General features: G+C 42.6%; 1 protein-coding gene across 1 annotated transcript in view; it reads left to right on the forward strand.

Moving 5' to 3' along the window:
• The window catches only part of LOC134635996 (dolichyl-diphosphooligosaccharide--protein glycosyltransferase subunit STT3B), an 81,080-nt gene that overhangs the window by 43,384 nt on the left and 24,986 nt on the right, over positions 1 to 12,710 (forward strand). The window contains exons 3-7 of the mRNA XM_063485724.1: positions 435 to 722; positions 3,423 to 3,488; positions 5,475 to 5,574; positions 11,811 to 11,909; positions 12,345 to 12,491. Of these exons, the coding sequence (XP_063341794.1) occupies positions 435 to 722; positions 3,423 to 3,488; positions 5,475 to 5,574; positions 11,811 to 11,909; positions 12,345 to 12,491 (700 nt within the window). The remainder of the gene's footprint in view (positions 1 to 434; positions 723 to 3,422; positions 3,489 to 5,474; positions 5,575 to 11,810; positions 11,910 to 12,344; positions 12,492 to 12,710) is intronic.

Raw genomic sequence — 12,710 nt, forward strand, 5'->3', positions numbered from 1 at the left:
ATATTTATAACTTATGTGTGATCTCTCTGTATGGGTTATGGGCTAATCTGTTCCCCAGAGTGCACTTTAGTGCGTTCACATTATCAGAGAAAACAACAGCTTGAATGTGTTTTTGCATAATGTGACACTGGGAAGAGAAAATGTTCTACTGAAGCTATACAATTATAGTGGTGTGTGTGTGTGCAGTCTGTAGAAACAATGCGTTAGGGTTGGGCAGTCGTTCCCTTGTGAGATCTTTAGAAAGCGATACAATCACAGCTGGGCGAGAGGGGGAGGCGGAGGCTTCCAGTGCACACATTAATTAATGAAATCTATACACTGTATGTCCCAGCAGGAGTATTGCTGTTTTTTTTAGATAAGGCTTTAACACATTGAGTGAATTGGAAATAAAGATTTATGATATTCTGAATAAATTTCAACCCTCTTCCTTCTAGGTGTACCCAGGCCTAATGGTCACAGCAGGCCTGATCCATTATGTGCTCAACCTGCTGCACATCACTGTCCACATACGGGACGTCTGCGTGTTCCTGGCCCCGGTGTTCAGCGGCCTGACCTCCATCTCCACCTTTCTGCTCACGAGGGAGCTGTGGAACCAGGGGGCAGGACTGCTGGCAGCCTGCTTCATTGCCATCGTTCCTGGCTACATCTCCCGCTCCGTGGCTGGATCCTTTGACAATGAAGGGATCGCCATCTTCGCCCTGCAGTTCACTTACTACCTCTGGGTATGCCTGAATACTTCTTCAGCCTTGCCATAGTCTTATCACTCATACAGGGAATAATTAGAGTGTGAGGCTTTGAAGCACAACTCATGTCTTTTATTTAAAGCTGCATTAATCACTATTCTTAGATTAACAGTGAACCAAAGGACGTGAGGTACTGCTGCCCAGATTACTAATTAACAGCCAGCTCAGCACTGACCTAGCCTCATGATCTGACTGAAGTCCATTTTATTCATGCCTCATTAAAATATGCCATAGTAGGGGCTGTATTTGCTCTGTGACAAATCTGATCCGTGGGTTGCTACTGGTTGCTAGGAGCAGGTGACTAAGAAATGGGCCAGTTTTCGAGCTGTTATTGCTGCTGGCTGAGTGACAACCATTTCTATGTTGTAATTGCACTCATCTCATTCACACTGGTTACTGTGTTCACCATATTTTCTCTGGCATGTGCGCAAGAACATCATAAGCCTCGTTTTTTTGCCCTCCCAACAACAGCTGTGAATGGCATGGTTTTTCCAAGTGCGGAGCAGCTGTTGATGGGCTGGAACAGTAAGGATGAGAGGTGACACGGAGATTCAAAGGCCCAGCAGGGTCATTCAGCCTGAGAGGAAAGATATAGTTAAGACTAGTCTTTTTTTTTTCACCTTTCACTTCATAAAGCTCTGATAAACCTAATGCTAACTGCCTTATACCAACAAACAACTAGCTGGTGAACACAAGGGAACATATGGTGCACAAAAACGCTGCCCTGTGTCTGCTTGGTGTGGATGTAGGTTAACAGACTGCAAACACAGTCACCCAGGTAACATCAAGAAGTCATGTGCTTTTAGCTTGTTTCCCTTTTAATAGACAGGTTCCAGTGTACTTTTACACGGAAGGTCCTTCACTCATTGATAGAACAAGTGCTTTTCTTTCGGTGGAGACTTTCCACCTCTTTAGCCGCTATGGAGTTATCTGAAAATGAAGCGGTAATACTTTGAAACTGTGCATGTGTGGTAGAAGAAAATATTTTTAAACCTTATTTTGGGGCATTTTTTTTTAATGTTCCTCTGGGAACTCTGTACATATAGTTTTTATTTCTCAGTGACCATGCCCATCCATTTAGACTTTAATAGTTGCTCAAACATCTCAGTGGCTGCCAAGTTGTAACACTTGCTTTGCTTTGTGATGGACTTATGGTATCACTTTCAAAACTCACAAGTCTAAAAATGCATGCAAGATAAACCTGGGTGTCTCTCTTGGGTCTCTGCAACTCGCTCAGCTCACTGAAAGACACGATTGTTTTGGAGAAAGCCTTAAATAACAATGAAAAAAGGAAAAAAGCAAAGGAGCTTGCCAAGTGTTAACATTTTGGCCTGAGATGGTTGCTTTCAGTCTCACGCAGCCAGGATTTTAGCTCACGCCAAGTAAAAGGAAGCCTCAAAGCTGCTCCGTCATGAAAAAAACAGACATGTTAAACAGGACAAAGTCTGAGGATCTCATTTTTCAGCTTTTCACCACCAATGTTGGTCAATAAAAGTTATTTATTGGCAGAGGCAGGTCAAGCTACTTAAAGTTTATTAAACCCCTGCAGTGTGATGCAGCAGCAGGATTCATCCACAGTGACTTGTGGAGTTGTTAAATTGCCAATGGCAGTGTGTTGACTTTGGACAGGGGAGCTGTCACTCAGGGTCGCTATTTAAGAATTAAATGTTTGAGTTAACAGAAAACTAACCGCATTCATTGCATTAGAGCTGTGGTTTTGTGAATGTTGTAGCAACGTCTGAATGAAGCCCTGAGGCACCGACATGTGACCCGTGTGTGGGTGACAATGCCATCGCTTTATCAGACTGATGAAGCCAGAAGTGTTATCTGTCCCAGGATGAGAAGGGCTTAAGCATCTTTCTGCTTCTACAGATTATTCCTCACACTGGTCCTCAGCGATTTGTCCACATGGGCAAATGGGCTAATGTTATTCTTACTAAAGACCATCACCATGACATTTCAAGCATACCATTGAGATTCAGAGGACCCCTTTATCCCTGTTAAAAAGCCCTGAAGTCACTGTTAAGTGGTGGAATAGAAAGATGGGGAATACTAGAACAAGAACTGATTTCTATTTCCTGGATTCAGGCAAGTCTGAAATAATTGCACCATGAATAAATCACACACATACTTAAGTACACATACAGGCTTTTGAGGGCTTAGTAGATCTGCTCTAAGTGAAATACAGAATAGCCTAATAGTCTCCAGTGAATGCTCCTCATTCCCCTTTATCATCTTGTTTCCCCACTTGTTCACTTGTCCTCAACTTTCATTCAGTATCTGCTCATCTTCCATCCACCACATCTCATTGGTTCGGCTCCATCATCCGTGCAGCCAATTGCAACAGCTCCCACCTGAACCTTCGTTAAGTCAGGGCTCGTTAGCCTCGTTAAGCCCTCATTAGCAGCTGCTGTGTCCTGCTGTGGGCAAGGTAAAGATGTGTAGGACATGGTGGTCTGCTTTGTGTGTGGGTCATTAAAGAGGCAAACATGATGAATAATTCAGACTATCATGTTGGGCAAGTAGCAGTAGAGCAAAATCATCGAGGAAAGAAACAGCGAGCAGAGCAGCTTAGTTAATGGAAGGCTCTGATTTACGTGTGTGTGTGTGTGTGTGTGTGTGTGTGTGTGTGTGTGTGTGTGTGTTTGTGGGGTTAATGCTCTCTGGTGTACACCGCAGGTGAAGTCTGTGAAGACTGGATCAGTTTTCTGGACCATCGGATGCTGCCTCTCCTACTTCTATATGGTGAGAACTCACACGCACAAACACACACAGATCCTTTGTTATAATTATGACACTTTGCTGGTAACACTTGTGTTCTAATATGGCAGGAGGATGGAAATCATTCATGAATGTTGTAAGGACTAAATGTGCAAATGCAGTGTTAAAGGTTATTGTTTACTATTCCTCGTACCTCTGTGTGTGTGCTTGTGTGTGTGCTTTATGAGAATGTTTGGCACAATCAGGAATATTTTTTTTATTGTTGTGCAGTAGTTTGGAAATTTAAACCAAAGGCCTGGTCCCATGGCTGCCTTAGTGCTTCCATTTCTGACTTATATAAACAGGATGTCTTGAAGCCTTCTCACCGTGCAAAAGAAAATATCGTAGATATTACAAATTCAATTGTATTTATATAGCACTAAATCACAACAGCAGCAGGCACTTTATATTATAAGATAAAGACCCTACAATAATAGAAGATGCCCTATGAGCAAGAACTTGGCGACAGTGGGAAGAAAAAACTCTGAAGATGCTCCTGGCAGAACCAGGCTCAAAGAGGGGCAGCCATCTGCCACGACCGGTTGGGGGTGAAGGGAGGGAGACGGGACAAAAGACGCACTGTGGAAGAGAATCAGAGATTAATAACAACTAATGATTAAATGCAGAGTGGTGTATAAACGCAGAGTGAAGAAAAACCGCTGTGCATCATGGGAAGCCCCCAGCAGCCTTGGCAGCTTAACTAAGGGAGGATTCAGGGTCACATGATCCAGCCCTAAGCCAAACACTTTGGTTCCCCTTTAAAATATAACTATAAAAGGTAGCAAGTGATAACTCTTAGATTATGATGGCTTCTTTTAACTTCTGTTAAACGCAGGTGCCACTGGTTAACTCTTTTAGCTTTCATTGGCTCCTGTTACCTACCTGGTTAGCTAGTTTCATCAAATGTGCCTTAGCACGCCCTGAATTTCTCCAGACGTCTTCCGCAGTATTCGAGTTTGTTATATGGTTGGTTTGTAGTTGATTTAAGCTGCTTATTAATTTTAGCGGTAACCTACAATAGTTATTAATACACACACGCATAAAATGATCTTTTTTTAGTTAGCGGTGTCATTGTTATGTTCTGCCCCTGGCTGAAAATAATTGGAAGGGGTTCAGCAAATAGCCTCTAGCCCAACTTCAGCATTTGTAGTCCAAGGCTCACTTTGAGCACAGTTCCTTAGAGAGAGTGATTCTGACACTTGATAAGGACGGGGCCTGAACCTTAAACTGAAAAGGAGAGCAACTTGTGGATCGCAGAGTCACTCTGAAGCACTGTCAGTGCGGATCGCCGTGCCCTTCACAGAACTGTTGCAGCAGTTATGATGTCCATCAAACTTTGTTGCACTCGAACCACCGGGAGCCATTTTCATCAGACGAAGACATGAAAAATGTCCTCGGGGGAACCGTTCCCTTAACCTGCCCATCATTCACGTCAGAATGTGAAGAATCACCTCGTGCTGTAAACTGTGACGCCGCTTCACTGGCAGCCGCTCGCTGCCTGGCAGTTACATGACACTTTGAGACGAATCAGAACAAAGCTTGAAAAGGGTTGCGTGTGTGTGTATCTTTGTTCTGTGCATGTGTGTCTGTGTGTTTGTGCTTCTGAGGGGTTTGTACCAGCAGCATAATGTGAATGCCAGTTGTAATGCTGAAGCTCATAATGATTTCACAGCTCACAGGTGGGCTGTGTAGCTTTGCACCCTCCTTATTGCAAAGCGTCTCATTATTGAAGTGAATAAAAGAGAAAACACAGTCACTCTTTAGGGATTCGTGGGCCAGTTATACTTCTACTGATTATCTGCTACAGTCGAAAGCATTGTACACATTCAGCGGGGATAAGCTAGCCATGTAGCGGTCTGTGTATGTGTGGAGGTAGGCCTTTCTGCATGCATAATCCAAATGATTCCGCCCCGCCATTAATGAAAGCTTTGAATTAATTAAAGTGGGCTCATTAAATGTGTTTTTTGACAGGTTTCTGCTTGGGGTGGTTATGTGTTCATAATCAACTTGATTCCTCTTCATGTGTTCGTCCTGCTGCTCATGCAGCGCTTCAGTCGGAGAGTCTACATAGGTGAGATGCAGCAAAAACACACACACAAACTCATTTACATTCATTCAAGAGTGGGAAGCGACGACTTGAGGGTTTGCAGTTGTGCTCATTTGATGTTGACTTTATGCAGAATCAAGAGAAGATGTAGGGGTGCATTCAGCAGCTATGCACACACAGGCTCTGCTTTCTCTCCTTGAAAAGACTTTCAGGCCCAGCACATGTGGGGATGCCACACAGAAGACCATGTGCTTCTTTTTCATCTCTGCGCTGCATAAACACAGTTACTGATAATTAACACCATCCATTAGCAACTGATGTTCAGTTTACACAAATCCCCCAGAGAAGGGCAGAAAGGATCTGGGATAAAAGTACGGGACTGAAAGTGGAAGTGCAGGCAGGGAAAGGAAAGATTAAAGTGGTCTTCCTTTCAAAGAGCTTGCGTCGTCACACACTCCTGAGCTCGCCTTGCTGATCGCAAATCATATCCTGACTCTGATGCCACATCACCGTGCCGTTGTTTCAGATTGAACTCGGTAGCTGAGCTCATGATCGTTTGGAAATGACATGTGGATATGTACAGACAAACTGGTGAGGGGAACTTGGTGGGAAAGCTGTGAAGTGTGGAATCAAAGAAGTCATACTGACTAGTGGCTGAACTCAGGACAAGTATAGAAAGAGAAGGCTAAAAGTAGAGATGAGACGGGGCGACTGTTGGGTTCTGCATCCTCCAATAGGATTATTGGCACAATGAATAATTTAACATGGCGCTTTCCTCCCTTGGTCTCTCACCTCCTTCATCCTCCTCCCCTCACCTCCTGCGTCTGTCTCTCTCTGAAGACCAGCACCGTACATTCTGCTTGCAGCAACACAGTAATTGAGTTAGTTCAAAGCTGTAATAGCTCGCTGTGTTCTGTGATGCATACCTTGTACTGTGATTTGGAGTCCAGTCTGTGGCCCACTGTCACACCCCAAACCCCGCTCGCTTCATCTTTCCTGTCTTCCAAAGCAGAAAAGCCGTAATGAAATCCAGCTGAAATTTCGTTATGAGCAGTGTGTCCTCTGTAGCTGAATAGAAACCCACTCAGATTCCTCTTTTTCTCTATCGGACTCAACTTCTGACTCGGTACTCGTCTTGAGTCGGCATATTGCTCAGCATCTAGAGAGCACGCACTGTGTGCGTCTTTATCAGAGAAGGGTAAAGTGTCAGAAGTAGATCACATATATTGATCTTTTATTTCTTTATTTTTGCTTGATGTTAAATAATGCAGAGAGATTTAAGTAGATGCCACAGTGGTGGCATACACTTTTACCAATAAGAAACTTGTTTACACAAAGTCAAAAATATAATTAAATAATAGAGTATATACTTTGTGACATAAGCAGCTGCCTCTGTAGAGAGTGCATGGGCTTGAATTTGGTAGGATAGACCACTTCTCCATGTGATGCAGGGTCTGGTTATAGCGTCCTTCCAGCTGGAGAAATACAGTTCCACCTAGGGCTGTGCGATATGACGAAATATATCGGATGACGAAATTAAAACATCTGTCGTTTCACATTATACGCTATCGTTTGTTTCATGGTGTCGCAAAATGCACTGTTTACGGTAATATTTTTTAATTGTTTGGATGGTCACTGTGTGGATGCAGGCACAGAGAATACCAGCATGGCCAGTGAAGATGAGGCAGAATCAGGTAGCTCCAAACAGAAGGAGCAAGGGGCTACCTCATTTGTGGAATGGGGACTTGGAAAAGTAGTTTCGTGAGGGGATGCGGTGTCTCCGGTCCACTTTATGTATCAGACTGGTGAAGCCCTCTCTGCTAACTGTATTTATAGGCATCATGTCTTTAGCCAAAAAGTGTGTGATGGCCTCTGTTATTTCTTTGTACCGCTTCGACGTTTTCTCATAAGGAGTTCCACTTGAAAAACTCTGATACAGAGACGGCTGTTGGACTGCTGTGCTCTTGTCTTAACATTACCAACCTTTGTTTGGCTAGCCCTATCTTTCTGGAACTCTTCAAACAGTTCTCTGTGGTTGTATTGAAGATGATGGTGGAGATTAGTCGTGTTTCCTCTGGTGGTTGCCACGAGTGTTCGGCAAGTTTAGCAGAGTACCTGTGTTTGGAGAACGTCGTCTTTATCAAATCCAAAGCACCTCCAAATAAGCGAGGTACTATTTTTTTTTTTTTTTAGTCACGAGTTCATAGTCAGTAGCGTTCTCGTCATGCGTCTGGCTCTCAGCCATTACAACTCTGACTCGTTGCTGCAGCGTTGTTCGCTCCTCACCTACGTAGGAGGCAGGCCTCTAATCCATTTGATTGGTTAATGCCGTGAAAGGCTCTATTCGACTGGTCAAATGTTTAAAGGGGTTTCTTTGATTGGTAAATTCTTTAAAGCACGTGTGTAAACATTTTAAGGCACCCAATTATCGCAGTTTACGCCGTCTTTTGCGATGGGCCCATCGCACAGGCTGATATCGCGATGACAATAAATTTTCGATTTATTGTGCAGGCCTAGTCAGGTGCTCAAACAAACATTACATGGTGCCACGCCATGTAATAAAGACTCACAAAGAAAATGGCGTTACAACTTATGTCTAAACATGTATAGTTTCATGCATGGGTCAAAAATACTCAACTCCAGGTACATGACGCCCAGCTGAAAACACTTCACACAAGTCGAGTTACCCGAGATTCACAGAATTTACAGAAAAAGCACCATTTTGTGATATACATCATTATCGGTATGAGAAATGTCTGATATCGGGATATGAGATTTTGATCATATCACACATATCAGCCTCAGTTCCCCCGGCTATGGAAAGTTTTGCCCAACTTCAAAACAACAGACTTTCTGGAGAAGTGGTTAAATGATATGAAGAACTGACACAACAGCAATGTGAAGGCCGGGGCTCGCTGGTACACAGCCACTAAATTTCCAAAATAAGAGCAAAATAACACTTTAAGTAGTTCACTAATAAACGAGTCAAGACGCAGGCAAATATAGAATAAAAAGTGACAGCCATTAATATACCTGGGAAGCACACTCTATATTGCACCAAGCACAAAAACAGCCACCTTAAGGTGCTGTAAGGTAAAGACTCTACAGTAATACGCAGTGGTGTGATAGTAATGTCTTTGAGATGGATGTGTGCCTGAATATTTTCTTATATAAGGTTCCCAACAGTTTATCAGTGAAAGCAGCTCCACCTAACTACACCTATCAGAACAGAAAGCATGTGCTTTATATACATATTAGTGTAGTTCTGTATTTCCACTTTATATGACTTATAAGGTCATTAGGTACAGCTATTATCAAACATGGAGCCCTGCTCCAAGTCTGTCTCTGCTAAACTTAATCTGTTCACTTTTAATCAGCATCAAAATCATAAAAGCCCTTCTCAATGTGATGCAATACACTCCCAGCAGCTACAGCTTTGAAAAACACACCATAGTGTTGAATCTAATTTATGTCACAATATCATTTTTACAAAGGATTTATTTCAAGTCTAATTCTGTTTGATCACAGTAGACTGTACGCGCATATCAATGTTTCAGCTCAGTGCATCAGCGCGGCTAGAGCAAGGTGTTTCCTTACATTAATTTACCAGAGCAGTTGGTGAATCAGATCAGGCCAGCATCAGCAGTCTTTATTTCCATTTTCCTCGTCCTTGATAATGTTACCGTCATCAAAAGACAGTCAAGGAGGGAGATTGATCGAGTCAGCGACCAAACAAGCTGCGCTGCTTTTACATGGAAATATAAAGTTTGCTTTGTGGGCCCACACGTGGGGGATCTCTAGAGGACTGCCAGAGGAGGAGAGGAAATATACATATCTGATTGGATAGTGGAACATTTGAACTTCCTGTTCCTCTTTGTTCCCTTCAGTTGGGTCAAGGCAGTTTGAATATTAAAAAGAAAACTGAGTGTATGTCTTTTTTCCTTTCGGAGTGAGACATCTCTCGGTGCAATAGCAATAATAATCATGTCAGCTTGTGAAGACAGCAGTGGGGGGCTGATGTTTGATTCCTTTCTCATGAACAAATTGGTGTAGAACCCAACCACCTCCCTCCACACCCCCCTACCCCACACTTCCCTTAGATGTGCTTTTTTGAGGCTCAAGTGGAAATTGGAATCCTTACTATTGTTACAGAGTGACAACCACATTGTTTTCTCCTGGCATACAGCAACAATTCACTTAATGTTCTATTTAAATACATCAACTGCTTAAACTAACATTGTGCAGGACATCACTGTTTTCATCATTGAATCTTGTTTCCTAGCCATTCAGTCAGTTTGGTACAAGAAATCTCCTTTATGGATTCACTGCAAATGTAAAAAGTGTAGCCACGGTAAACATAGTTTAAAATATGTATGCCTTAAAGATATAAAGGCCTGGATGATCTGTCCTCTTCTTTGCAGATTAGGTCAAACTTGAGGTTATTTGGCTCTAAAAATGTCAAACAGTGTCTGGAGCAGGAACGCAAAGGTTTTGCTCCATAGAGCAGCATTAACAGCCACAAAGCCACTCTGAAGCTCTCCTGTCCCTGTCCCCAAGTGTTCCCTGGCATAATTATTAAGTGCAGTCGAGGGGTGTACCTAAGGTGCAGTAGAGAAAGCAAGACACACCCACACAGTAGGCTGTAGGTGATTATGTGCAGCTGCAGAGCCTACAATATCGTGACATGAGGCAGTAGTCGGTGATGGCAGGCCACCAAACGAGCTTGGAGGAGAACGAGGCAAACCCCCATCGTCTTGTTGTTCTCCAGTGTTAGTGAGGATTTTTACATTGAGGGCACGCTTTGATCTTAAATGGGCCTGACCAGGGGAAACTCTCCTTTCTGCCAGTGTAAAGAAGTTCAACTGCACATTTATTTCCTGAGATATCATAATATAAGATGGTGTGGATGGTCATTGGGAGGTCTGTCCTACTAAACATTTGTCAAAGCTGTTCAGTGGGCCAGTATTTGACCAGTCGATTCTGGCCCCATGGGCCTTATGTTTGACACCCCTGCCTTAAAATATTAAGCTCCTTCAAATAACTGATGTTGTGATCTGGAGCTGTACAAATAGAATATAGAAACAAGTATAGAAACATGAGTCAGATGGCTCTAGCAGGTGCACATTCTCAGCTTGCGTGTTAGCCTGTTGTTTCATTAGTTGTGTAGTGGAAGTTTTTTTTTTTTATTATTAACTAGCAGGACTTGTTTGGAGGCTTTTATTCCTGAAGCTCTGTTTAAGTGTGTCTGATCCCTGAGCGCTTATTTGAAATGGTTTTCAGGTTTAGTCGACATATTCTGGTTGTGCCGCTGACTCCCAAGTGTGTAAATCATTTGAACTCTTAAGTCGCTCTTACACTGTCAGTCATAATTTAGGCTCAAAAGGCCTTTTTTGTTTCTTTCTTTTTCTTGTGTTCAGCATCAAGGACTTTTCTGGGTTTGTTTGCAGCTCTTCTAAAATGACAAACGCCATTTCTTCTCAGACGCCATCTTTCTCATTCTAATTAAATCTTTCTTTGAATCGCGGACATTCTGTTTCATTTATTCACATTACCAACACATTCCCCAAGTCTCTGGTAATTAGAAACACAGTAGCTGCCACAGATGCATTCGTGCATGTTAAACAGGGACACGGTTTTTTTTAATTAAGATTAATGTGCCAAATGTAGGTCCTTCTGTCCAGTTCAGGTTTTCTGTATGATGTAAATTGTGTGCTACCTCATGTGATGAAGTACTTACATCTGTGATATCTGTACAGTGTTATTTCTGCAGTGAAAGGTCATTCTGTCATTGTGAACAGCTCAAATGAAAGCCTCTGCTTACCCACTTCTTACACTGGAAGTTGCCCGGAGAGCACTGATTCTTAATGACACATAAAAATACGTCGCAAATACAAAGTTTAGTTTCAGAGGAAAAATAAAAAAGGGGATGCGGTTTGATTAATAGCGGTTTGTTTTCAGCTGTGGTGGTTTGCAGTGCTGTAATGAGTATTTTGTGCAGCTGCATGGAATTTGTGGGACTGAGTTAAAATAAACTAAAATGATTGTATGATCAGTACAGTGAAGGATTCTGTCAGCAAATGTGGGGCTCAGAGGAACCGGATAGATTTTGCATGTACACGCTGCACTTGTTAGTAGAATCTATTCATCAGTTGGCCAGTGTGCTGACTGGATTAGATTCAGACTGATGTGAGTGAAGGTAAACACATGTAACACAGTTGACTGTGCTCATCTGGTCTTAACTGGTGGTTTTCTTCCTGCAGCCTACAGCACTTTCTACATCATCGGCCTCATCCTGTCCATGCAGATCCCATTTGTGGGCTTTCAGCCAATCAGGACCAGTGAACACATGGCTGCAGCAGGTCAGTAACCAGTCACCTGGGGTAAGGGTGGAAAGTATTGTTGGAAGTCTGGAATATGTTTACTGCAAAGCTATGGAGCAAGTCAGGTTTTCTAACATTCAGTAGAATCCTTTTTATACTTGCAAAAAAATCTGCACTACTCTCATACTTTGTCAAACACTGCACAGTATGCTAAAAGCTAGATTTCTACTGTGAAGGCTGAAGTGTAGATTGAATGCATGTCTTGCCTATGACGTTTGCTCATTTCCATGGAAGCATTTGCTTTGCGTGCTCTAAAAAAAGATGTAATTATCTGCAGCTTTATTTTTACGTTGTCAGATACAACTTCTCAGTTTGCCTCTCTTCTGGTGACTTTAAACAAAGTTTTGCATATATTTTCTGGTTGTGTTTATTTCAGATCTTAAACCCAGTCTTGTTTGCACTGTGTCTCTGCAGGTGTGTTTGTGCTGCTACAGGTCTACGCCTTCCTACAGTACCTAAAGGACAGACTGACCAGGCAGGAGTTCCAGACTCTCTTCTTCTTGGGAGTCTCTCTGGCTGCTGGAGTTGTTTTTCTCTCTGTCATCTATCTGACATACACAGGTTGGTTATCTATTATAAGGCTGGTTGTTTTATTTGACAGTGTGTAGTAAAGATGGATAAATATGTGGCGAGAAGCAGAGAAATAACATGCAGTAAAGTTTAATCTAAGTTTTTTTAGTGCTGAGAACATCCTATGATATGTTAACAATTTGGATATGCAGTCACTCCAGAAAGATTTGATAACATTGATGACCCTGGTCTAAATACTGTATCTTCCTA

The sequence above is a fragment of the Pelmatolapia mariae genome, linkage group LG10_11 (assembly GCF_036321145.2).
Source record: "Pelmatolapia mariae isolate MD_Pm_ZW linkage group LG10_11, Pm_UMD_F_2, whole genome shotgun sequence".
Taxonomy (NCBI): domain Eukaryota; kingdom Metazoa; phylum Chordata; class Actinopteri; order Cichliformes; family Cichlidae; genus Pelmatolapia; species Pelmatolapia mariae.